The sequence below is a fragment of the Ovis canadensis genome, chromosome 15 (assembly GCF_042477335.2).
Source record: "Ovis canadensis isolate MfBH-ARS-UI-01 breed Bighorn chromosome 15, ARS-UI_OviCan_v2, whole genome shotgun sequence".
Taxonomy (NCBI): Eukaryota; Metazoa; Chordata; class Mammalia; order Artiodactyla; family Bovidae; genus Ovis; species Ovis canadensis.
In genome coordinates, this window is record NC_091259.1 from 90,026,663 (window position 1) to 90,038,662 (window position 12,000).

A 12,000-nucleotide genomic window follows, 5' to 3' on the forward strand; every position below is an offset into this window, starting at 1 on the left:
TCCTGCCAATACCTGTGTCTTCAGGAATCTCCCTGCAATGGTGAAACTGCCTGAGGAAATTCACAATCCTTAAAGACGAACATTTATTTCACAACGAGAAAATTACAAAGGAAACCATTAGGGTAAGGAGGCATCCTAGCTAACCTGACCTAACAGGATTCTTGCTGACGGCAGCCAGGGTGATCAGACATCATGTAGGAGGTGGTGGGGGATGAGAAAGCTGATTAGACAAGGAAGGTGATAAGATCGGGAGGGTGGGGAATTATGGCTAAAGTAACATAGCAGGATTTTTGTTAAAATTGGACAACGCAGAGACAAACATGGCGGTCCAAAGGTGGAGGGTTTGTTGAAACATTCAGGGGAGGCTGTGCAGTATGACAGACTGTGGTCCACTGGAGAAGGAAATGGCAAGCCACTTCAGTATTCTTGCCTTGAGAACCCCATGAACAGTAGGAAAAGGCAAAATGGTAGGATACTGAATGAGGAACTCCCCAGGTCAGTAGGTGCCCAATATGCTACTGGAGATCAGTGGAGAAATAACTCCAGAAAGAATCAAGGTATGGAGCCAAAGCAAAAACAATACCCAGCTGTGGATGTGACTGGTGATAGAAGCAAGGTCCGATGCTGTAAAGAGCAATATTGCATAGGAACCTGGAATGTCAGGTCCATGAATCAAGGCAAATTGGAAGTGGTCAAACAAGAGATGGCAAGGGTGAACATCGACATTCTAAGAATCAGTGAACTAAAATGGACTGGAATGGGTGGATTTAACTCAGATGACCATTACATCTACTACTGCGGGCAGGAATCCCTCAGAAAAAATGGAGTAGCCATCATGGTCAGCAAAACAGTCTGAAATGCAGTACCTGGATGCAATCTCAAAAACGACAGAATGATCTCTGTTCGTCTCCAAGGCAAACCATTCAATATCACAGTTATCCAAGCCTATGCCCCAACCAGTAACACTGAAGAAACTGAAGTTGAAAGGTATTATGAAGACCTACAAGACCTTTTAGAACTAACACCCAAAAAAGATGTCTTTTTCATTATAGGGGACTGGAATGCAAAAGTAGGAAGTCAAGAAATAACCTGGAGTAACAGGCAAATTTGGCCTTGGAATACAGAATTAAGCAGGGCAAAGACTAATAGAGTTTTGCCAAGAAAATGCACTGGTCATAGCAAACACCCTCTTCCAACAACACAAGAGAAGACTCTACACATGGACATCACCAGATGGTCAACACCGAAATCAGATTGATTATATTCTTTGCAGCCAAAGATGGAGAAGCTCTGTACAGTCAACAAAAACAAGACTGGGAGCTGACTGTGGCTCAGATCATGAACTCCTCATTGCCAAATTCAGACTTAATTTGAAGAAAGTAGGAAAAACTGCTAGACCATTCAGGTATGACCTAAATCAAATCCCTTATGATTATACAGTGGAAGTGAGAAATAGATTTAAGGGTCTAGGCACTTTGATAGAGTGCCTGATGAACTATGGACAGAGGTTCGTGACATTGTACAGGAGTCAGGGATCAAGACCATCCCCATGGAAAAGAAATGCAAAAAAGCAAAATGGCTGTCTGAGGAGGCCTTACAAATAGCTGTGAAAAGAAGAGAGGCGAAAAGCAAAAGGAGAAAAGGAAAGATATAAGCATCTGAATGCAGAGTTCCAAAGAATAGCAAGAAGAGATAAGAAAGCCTTCTTCAGCAATCAATGCAAAGAAATAGAGGAAAAGAACAGAATGGGAAAGACTAGAGATCTCTTCAAGAAAATTAGAGATACCAAGGAAACATTTCATGCAAAGATGGGCTCGATAAAGGACAGGAATGGCATGGACCTAACAGAAGCAGAAGAGATTAAGAAGAGGTGGCAAGAATACACAGAAGAACTGTACAAAAAAGATCTTCATGACCCAGATAATCATGATGATGTGATCACTCATCTAGAGCCAGACATCTTGGAATGTGAAGTCAAGTGGGCCTTAGAAAGCATCACTATGAACAAAACTAGTGGAGGTGATGGAATTCCAGTTGAGCTGTTTCAAATCCTGAAAGATGATGCTGTGAAAGTGCTGCACTCAATATGCCAGCAAGTTTGGAAAACTCAGCAGTGGCCACAGGACTGGAAAAGGTCAGTTTTCATTCCAATCCCAAAGAAAGGCAATGCAAAAGAATGCTCAAACTACTGCACAATTGCATTCATCTCACATGCTAGTAAAGTAATGCTCAAAATTCTCCAAGCCAGGCTTCAGCAATATGTGAACCGTGAACTCCTGATGTTCAAGCTGGTTTTAGAAAAGGCAGAGGAACCAGAGATCAAATTGCTAACATCCGCTGGATCATGGAAAAAGCAAGAGAGTTCCAGAAAAATATCTATTTCTGCTTTATTGACTATGCCAAAGCCTTTGACTGTGTGGATCACAAGAAACTGTGGAAAATTCTGAAAGAGATGGGAATACCAGACCACCTAACCTGCCTCTTGAGGAATCTGTATGCAGGTCAGGAAGCAAGAGTTAGAACTGGACATGGAACAACAGACTGGTTCCAAATAGGAAAAGGAGTCTGTCAAGGCTGTATATTGTCACCCTGCTTATTTAACTTATATGCAGAGTACACCGTGAGAAACGCTGGACTGGAAGAAACAGAAGCTGGAATCCAGGTTGCCAGGAGAAATATCAATAACCTCAGATATGCAGATGACACCACCCTTATGGCAGAAAGTGAAGAGGAACTAAAAAGCCTCTTGATGAAAGTGAAAGAGGAGAGCAAAAAAGTTGGCTTAAAGCTCAACATTCAGAAAACGAAGATCATGGCATCTGGTCCCATCACTTCATGGGAAATGGATGGGGAAACAGTGGAAACAGTGTCAGACTTTATTTTTGGGGGCTCCAAAATCACTGCAGATGGTGACTGCAGCCATGAAATTAAAAGACACTTGCTCCTTGGAAGAAAAGTTATGACCAACCTAGATAGCATATTCAAAAGCAGAGACATTACTTTACCGACTAAGGTCCGTCTAGTCAAGGCTATGGTTTTTCCTGTGGTCAGGTATGGATGTGAGAGTTGGACTGTGAAGAAGGCTGAGCACCGAAGAATTGATGCGTTTGAATTGTGGCTTTGGAGAAGACTCTTGAGGGTCCCTTGGACTGCAAGGAGATCCAACCAGTCCATTCTGAAGGAAATCAGCCCTGGGATTTCTTTGGAAGGAATGATGCTAAAGCTGAAGCTCCAGTACTTTGGCCACCTCATGTGAAGAGTTGACTCATTGGAAAAGACTCTGATGCTGGGAGAGATTGGGGGCAGGAGGAGAAGGGGACTACAGAGGATGAGATGGCTGGATGGCATCACGGACTCAATGGACATGAGTCTGAGTGAACTCTGGGAGATGGTGATGGACAGGGAGGCCTGGCGTGCTGCGATTCATGGGGTCACAAAGAGTCGGACACGACTGAGCGACTGAACTGAACTGAACTGTGCAGTATGTGGTCAAGGAGAGAACCTTTACCACTGCTGGAAAATGTTAGACCCCAAACAAATACGTGTTTCAAAGTGTATGTGCCTGCATGAAAAGATGATCAGCATTCTAATTATTAGAGAAATGCAAATTAAAGCTGCAATGAGATATCACCTCACACCAGTTAAAATTGCTATCATCAAAAAATCCACAAGTAGTAAATGTTGGAGAGAAGGGATCCCTTCTACACTAATGGGGGGAATGTAAATTGGTACAGCCACCTTGGAGAATAATATGGAGGTTCCTTAAAAAACTAAAGATAGAGCTACCATATGACCCAACAATCCCACTAGTCGGCGTATATCTGGAGGAAAATATGGTCCAAAAGGATACTTGCACCCCCAGTGTTCACTGCAGCACCCTTTACAATCACCAAGACACAGAAGCGACCTAATGTCCACTGGCAGATGAACATTATGCTTAGAAGATCTGGTACATATATACACATCCAGTCAGCAGAAAGAATGCAATAATGCCATCTGCAGCAACATGGATAGACCTAGAGTTCGTCATACTGAGTCAAGTCAGACAGAGAAGCAGAAACATCATGAAATTCCTTATATGCAGAATCTAAAAAGTTTTGATACAAATGAACTTAATTACAAAACAGAAATAGAAATAGACTCATGGACTTAGAGAGCAACTTCTGGCTGCCAGAGGGGGAGGGATGGGAGGAGAGTCAGGGAGTGTGGGGTGGACATGTACACACTGCTATGTTTTAAATGAATAACGAATGAACACACGCTGCACAGCACATGGAACTGTGCTCGATGTTACGTGGCAGCCTGGATGGGAGGGGCGTGTGGGGGAGAACGGATGCCTGCATACATACATCTGAGTCCCCTCGCTGTCTCCCCGAAACTACCACCACAGCGGCAATTGGCTACACTCCAATACAAAATACACAGTTTGGTAACAAGGTGTATGTGCCTGAATAGCCTCTTAATTACTCCCACTGAAACCACCTCTCCGTCAGCAGAATATTTCCAGAGCCACATCCATCTGCTTTCCCTGCGATAATTCTCACACTGGCTTGGGGATTAAGGAATTGGTAAATGTGGTGCGGCACTGAGTCTCAGTGTGGAAAAGTCAAAATGTGGCTCCCTGTGTCTGCCCTTTTCCTCATAAAGATGGAGGCCACTGAAGTCACTGGCTTTCAGATGGGTATTTAACAGAATTTTCTGAAGCTGAGTGATTCGTGTGAGCGTGATTTAGGATTTCGGAGACCTGGAAAGAGGTTGGAGATTTTAGGTAAGATGCATAACTCTACCTGGGTTTCCCAGGAGACACTAGTGGTAAGGAGCCCGCCTGCCAATGCAGGAGACATAATGGGTGCGGGTTCAATTCCTGAGTCGGGAAGACCCCCTGGAGGAGGGTGTGGCAACCCACTCCAGTCTTCTTGCCTGGAGAATCTCACGGACAGAGGAGCCTGGCGGGCTACCGTCCAGAGGCTCGCAGAGTCGACATGACTGAAGCAACGTAGCACTCACACACAACTCTACCCAGGTATGTACATCTGTGATGTCTGGGTGTTGAGGCGTAGCAGGGAGAAAAACTGAAATCTAGATTTAATTGTTAATATTTATAAATATATTGTAACTACAAATAATAAGCACACAAGGTCCCAGTGTACCCAGAGGCAGAACAGCACAGACAAGAGATGTTAACAATGGAGACATTGCAAGATGACAGACATGAAAACAAGCTCAGGTGGAACTGGGAAAAAGCACCTTCTGCTTTCTGGCACCTCTTGAGCTGCACAAAGGAGAGATTTTTCTTATGCTAAATTTAAAACAAGAGAGAAAAATAAAATAGTTACAACCCTCAAAGGTATGGAAAGAATTGTACAATGATGAACATCTACATATCTTTTCTTACATTTGCAAAAAAAAGAAAAGGTATAGCAATGATTTTCTTTCCTGTATCTTTCCAGGTCTACCTGTTTACGTTTCTTCATTCCCACCAAACTTCCCACTCGCAAGCAGCTTTCACCATCCAAATGGTCCCCGAGAGTCAGAGCTCCCTCTCCTCCATTCCTACATGCCCCAAACATAATGCCACCTCCTCCACGCAGGATTCCCTGAGCCTCTCAAGGAGAAATCGCCCTTTCCTCATGCACAGCTCTTCATTTGTCTTTAGAAGATCCCATCATGGCCTTTCTACTGTCAGAGTTCAATCGTTTTCCCACTGCTTTAGGATTACACTGTTTTCTCACAAAGAGCGTAGAACTCTGCCAGTTTTCCCTTAATATTTGCTAAATAATTAGACGGATTCAAAATAGCAAAAAGATGGAGCAGCAGCTGGAGGATGCTGTCTGAATCATCAAAGGAAGTTGGTGAACATGGAACCTGCTCCTTTCTGATAAATGGGCTCACCTTGGGGCCTGAGGTTCCTTCTACCCTCCTGTGCAGACCACAGTCTGTTATTTACTTGGGGGACCCTGTGGAAAGCTTCTGTAAGTAGGATGGATTCTCTTAATCTCTCTAGCAAATATATGGAGTTGGTTTTTGCTAGTAAACATTTCCTCTCTTTTTAAACTGGTCAGGATTGTAGCTGAGCTACCACTTAGTTCAATACACTCATTTACTGATAAGCCTCTTGTATTAAGCTTACTCAACAGAGTACTAATCATCATATAGTCAAGGCTATGGCTTTGCCAGTAGTCATGTACGAATGTGAGGGTTGGATCACAAAGATGGCTGAGCGCCAAGGAATTGATGTTTCAGATTGTGGTGTTGGAGAACACTCTTGAGAGTCTCTTGGACTGCAAGGAGATTGAATCAATGCATCCTGAAGGAAATCAACCCTGAATATTCACTGGAAGGGCTGATGCTGAAGCTGAAGCTCCAATACTTTGGCCACCTGATGCGAAGAGCTGACTCACTGGAAAAGACCCTGATGCTGGGAAAGATTGAAGGCAGGAGGAGAAGGGGACGACAGAGGATGAGATGGCTGGATGGCATTATCAACACAATGAGTCTGAGCAAGCTCTGGGAGATGGCGAAGGACGGGCAAGCCTGGGGTGCTGCCATTGATGAGGTTGCAAAGAGTAGAACACGACTCAGAGACTGAACCACAGCAAGCCTGTGCGCTGAGACCGCTGCAGAAGTTACTTCCCTTAATCCTCCTAACCTCCCTGGGAGGCGGGTATTACAACCCCCATTCCATACGTGGAGACTCAGTAGGTCTCTTATTCACATGAATCACACAGGGGCAAAACCAGAACCTGAGAACCTGTGATTCTCCAGCAGACATCCTGCCCCAGCCTTCTCTGGTCTGCTAAGAGGAGGTCCGACAAGAAGCCCAAACAAGCAAGCCCTGTTCATACCCCATACACTGCAGCCAGCTTCTGGGTCACTCTGCTTGCAACGGAAAGAAAGACAGCCTTCTGTTTTCCTCAAAGCAGGGTGTTCTGATGAAGCTGAAAAACACACGTTCTCGGAAATATTTAGCTCCTCCAGGAGATGGTCAGTATATTTAAAGAAGCTGTGTATCCCAGTGATGCTTAAACAGATAACCGACAAAGACCTACTGTACAGCACAAGGAACTCTGCTCAGGACTCGGTAACAACCTTAAGGGAGAAAGAATTTGAAAAAGAATAGATATATGTATGTGCGCGCGTGCGCGCTGAGTCGCGTCCCGCTCCGCAACCCCGTGGTCTGCACCCCGCCAGGATGCTCTGACCACGGACGTCCCAGGCAAGCACACTGGAGGGGGTGCCGCGTCCTTCTTCAGGGGATCTTTCTGACCCAGGGATCCAGCCCGCGTCTCTTGCATTGGCAGGCGGGTTCTTTACCACTGAGTCACTTGAAGCAGACACATGTGTACGTGTAACTGAATCACTTTGCTGTACACCTAACACTGATAGTACATTGTTAATCAACTCTGCTGCTGCTGCTAAGTCGCTTCAGTCGTGTCCGACTCTGTGCGATGCCATAGATGGCAGCCCACCAGGCTCCCCCGTCCCTGGGATTCTCCAGGCAAGAACACTGGAGTGGGTTGCCGATTTCTTCTCCAATGCGTGAAAGTGAAGTCACTCAGTCAACTATATAAAATAAAAAAATTTTTTAAGTAAAGAAGAGGAAGGTATATGGGCCCACAGCATCCCACAAAAGCAAATAAAGGGCTCAAAGATTAAAGAACAAAAGTATGCCTGGTCTCTCAGCCAATTGCTATTCTTATTTTATAGAAGATTTCATGAGTTTTAAATGTTAAAATAATTATTATTATAAAGCTCTCAAATGTGACTTTCATGTCTTCAAAAGAAATTAAAAAAGAGAAGCTTCCAGAAAAAAAGAGTTGCTTGTCTGTGAGAATGACTACCCTGAAGCTTCTCTTTGAGGTGGCGTGCGTGTAGTCACACTCACTATGGATTAGGCCGGGCTCCCACTGCTGGCGCTTTGCTGCTGTTGAGGCGCTCAGCCGAGTCCAACTCTTTGCGGCCCCATGGACTGCAGCATGCCAGGCTTCCTGTCCTTCACCGTCCCCCAGAGCTTGCTCAAACTCATGTCCATCAGGACAGTGATGCCATCCAACCATCTCATCCTCTGTCATTCCCTTCTCCTCCCGCCTTTAGTCTTACCCAGCATCAGGGTCTTTTCCAGTGAGCCAGTTCTTCATATCAGGTGGACAAAGAATTGGAGTTTCAGCTTCAGCATCAGTCCTTCCAATGAATATTTAGGACTTATTTCCCTAAAGATTGACTGCAAAGCATCAATTCTTCGGCACGTTCTTTATGGTCCAACTCTCACATCCATACATAACTACTGGAAAAACCATAGCTTTGACTATGTGGACCTTTGTTGGCAAAGTGATGTCTCTGTTTTTTAATGTACTGTCTAGGTTGGTCATAGCTTTTCCTTCAAGGGGCAAGCATCTTTTAAATTCATGGCTGCAGTTACTGATCACAGTGATTTTGGAGCACAAGAAAATAAAATCTGTCACTGTTTCCATTTTTTCCCCATCTATGTGCCATGAAGTAATGGAACTGGATGCATGATCTTCATTTTATGAAAGTTGTGTTAAGCCAGCTTTTTCACTCTCCTCTTTCACCTTCATCAAGAGGCTCTTTAGTTCTTCTTCATTTTCTGCCGTTAGAAAGGTATTATCTGCATACTTGAGGTTGTTGATATTTCTTCCAGCAACCTTGATTCCAGCCTGTGATTCATCCACCCTGGCATTTCACATAGTGTACTCTGCATATAAGTTAAATAAGCAGGGTGACAATATACAGCCTTGACGTACTCCTTTCCCAATTTTGAGCCTGTCCATTGTTCCATGTCTGGCTCTGTTTCTTCTTGACCTGCATTCAGATGTTTCAGGAGACAGGTAAAGTGGTCTGATATTCTCATCTCTTTAAGAATTCTCCAGTTTGTTGTGATAGACACAGACAAAAGCTTCAGTGTAGTTAATGAAGCAGAAAGTAGATGCTTTTCTGGAATTGTCTCTTTTTCTAAGATCCAACGGATGTTGGAAGTTTTATCTCTGGTGTTTCTACCTTTTCTAAATCCAGCTTGTACATCTGCTGAAGTACTGATGTTTTACATAGGTGAGTTCATGTAATCCTTATAAAAATTATATAGAACTGTTGCTACTTTTTCTAAACACCAGTGCAGAGCCGGAGGCCAAAGGGATGAAGCAACTTGCCCATTTTCGTATAACCAGTTAGGGTCTATCTGGGACTTGAACAGGTTTTGTGATGCCAGACTTCCCCAGGTCTCTGCTCTATGCCATGAGACCTCCCGTAGCTTTTTTAATTTTCCATACTAAATAGACTATGGACAAAAGTGCACCCAGAGGAAAGACAACTTGAAGGGAAAGTGAGCAGGGAGGAAAGAAAGGTCTTTGTTGGAACTGAAAGATATACCCAGAAAGTTGGAGGGGAATGCACTTCACCTTTGTTTCTGATGCTAGCAAGCAAAGGGAGGCAAACTGCCAAGAAACAAGTTAAGGGCCGTCTCAAAGACTCACACACACACACACCAAAAAAGTAGGAACTCAAAAGCCATAAGACTAAACAGTAAGTGTATGTTGAGCATTTTAAGAAACTGCCAAAATGTCTTATTCGTCTCTTTCTTTTTGGCTACACTCGGTTTCCATTGCTGCTCCCGAGGTTTCTCTTGCTGTGGGCGCCGCTCTAGGCTGTGGACCTCAGGCTGCAGAGCTCGGCTTGGTGGCGGCAGCTTGCGGGCCCAGTTGCTCCTCAGCGTGTGGAGGCTTCTGGGCCCAGGGATGGAACCCGCGTCCTCTGCACTGGCAGGCAGAGGATCATCCACGGCACCACCAGGAAAGTCCTTAAGAAACACTTTTTAAGAAGTCACAATATTTGGGTCTCATTTGTGCCAGGAAATGTGAGGCATGTTTGTTTGCTGGTGTGCTAATGGCATGGTAGGTAGTTCATTGTATGTTAGCATATTGAGTAGTAGTGGGTAAATTTATGCACAATGTGGGATTTTCTTTAAAATAATATATCAAATAATTGCGGGGGAAGTGCTGTTTGAAAAAGAGAGGAGTGCTTCTGTAGAACTCAGTCCAAAGAGAACCATTCTAAAGATAGCGGTTTTTAAGCCATTTACATAAGGCATCATCTGGGGGAAAAAATGGAACTCCTGGGAACTCGACGGTATCAGACGCTGCCACTCACCAAGCTGACTCCAACTTCACATTCCTCATGCTACAATGGTCATTTTATCTTGAATACTTAGAACTTACATATGCAGAGCATTGTGGTATTCATTTTCTAAAATATTTATGATATACATAGGAAACAATAACTAAATGCATGCTTGTATCATGAGGTATCTTTGCTCATGTTAGCCATAACCCCAGAACAGATATCCACTGGGTGGAAGATCTCACTAGTTTTTAGACCTAATGCCTGCCTCTCTAACCCTGACTCTGTTAAGGTAGGGCAAACACTCTCTGAAATAACACTTTTCATTTTGCCCCAGGTACACAGAAAGAGGACGCATGATTCAATGGAGCTGGGAAATGGTAGCAGAGTAAAAGAATTTGTGTTTCTGGGGCTTACTCAGTCCCAAGACCTGAGCCTGGTCTTATTTCTCTTTTTGTGCTTGGTGTACATGACCACCCTGCTGGGCAACCTCCTCATCATGGTCACTGTGAGCTGTGAGTCTCGCCTCCAGACCCCCATGTACTTCCTGCTCCGCAACCTCTCCGTCCTGGACATCTGCTTCTCCTCCATCACCACCCCCAAGGTCCTGGTGGACCTTCTTTCAGAGAGAAAGACCATTTCCTTCCGTGGCTGCCTCACACAGATGTTTTTCTTCCACCTCCTTGGGGGCGCAGACATCTTCTCCCTCTCGGTCATGGCCTTTGACCGCTACGTGGCCATCTCCAAGCCGCTGCACTACGTGACCGTCATGAGTCGGGGGCGGTGCACTGCCCTCATCGTGGCCTCCTGGGCGGGGGGCTTCGTCCACTCCATCGTGCAGCTCTCCCTGCTGCTCCCCCTCCCCTTCTGCGGACCCAATGTCGTGGACGGTTTCTACTGCGACGTCCCCCAGGTCCTCACACTCGCCTGCACGGACACCTTTGCCCTTGAGCTCCTGATGATTTCCAACAACGGCTTGATCTCTACCCTGTGGTTCGTCTTCCTCCTCGTATCGTACATGGTCATATTATTACTAATAAGGTCTCAGGCCGGGGAGGGCAGGAGGAAAGCCATCTCCACCTGCACCACCCACATCACGGTGGTCACCCTTCACTTCGTGCCCTGCATCTACGTCTACGCCCGGCCCTTCTCCGCCCTCCCCACCGATAAGGCCGTCTCCGTGACCTTCACTGTCATGTCCCCTCTGCTGAACCCCCTGATCTACACCCTGAAGAACCAGGAGATGAAGGCAGCCATGCGGAGACTGAGGGGAAGACTCAGGCCTTCTGTAATGAAATAGAGTAAGACTTTCCAACTTCTTCATCAGCAAGGACCCCTTTCATTATTTTTCCCATAGAGTCATATTTATATAGTCAAATACATTGTCAATAAACCAACTGCACGTACTAGGTAACACTTTATTTTGCAATTTAAATGAAGAGATTATTGGTAAGCCAAGCCTCTGGTGAGCACAGAGTATCAGGGTTATAGGATGAAGCTGACTGATGTATTTCTACTCAAAGACCAAAGTAACAATGTGTCAATCACGAAAGCTATATGGCAGATGAAGAGACTGACTGAATCTAGTCCCTTTTTCAAAAGGTGAGTAAATAGAAGAATAAAGATAGAGTGGTTTGCTCAAGCTCTTATCTCGAGTTAATTCCAGAGAGAAGTCTTCAGATACTCAGTCATCTCTGCCACCATATGAACGCAATTTTCTTCATTACTGGACCCATCCATGCCAAACTGCAATGCTCTACGAGAAAGTTCACATGATCAGTGCCCCTGGAATACATGTATATGAATACATATGCCTATCACAGATTAAAGAATTTGTTCTGTGCTCCCAAACTCCATATGGGCTCCCAA

General features: G+C 44.9%; 1 protein-coding gene across 1 annotated transcript; it reads left to right on the top strand.

The window, feature by feature from the left end:
- Positions 1–10,495: 10,495 nt before the first annotated feature.
- On the top strand, positions 10,496–11,431 carry LOC138420096 (olfactory receptor 4D11). Its single transcript, XM_069553244.1, has one exon. It carries the CDS (start codon positions 10,496–10,498, stop codon positions 11,429–11,431), a length of 936 nt encoding a protein of 311 aa, XP_069409345.1.
- Positions 11,432–12,000: the final 569 nt, after the last annotated feature.

Coding starts and splice junctions, on each gene's coding strand:
- LOC138420096 (XM_069553244.1), top strand. CDS start 10,496: ATGGAGCTGGGAAATGGTAGCAGAGTAAAAGAATTTGTGTTTCTGGGG.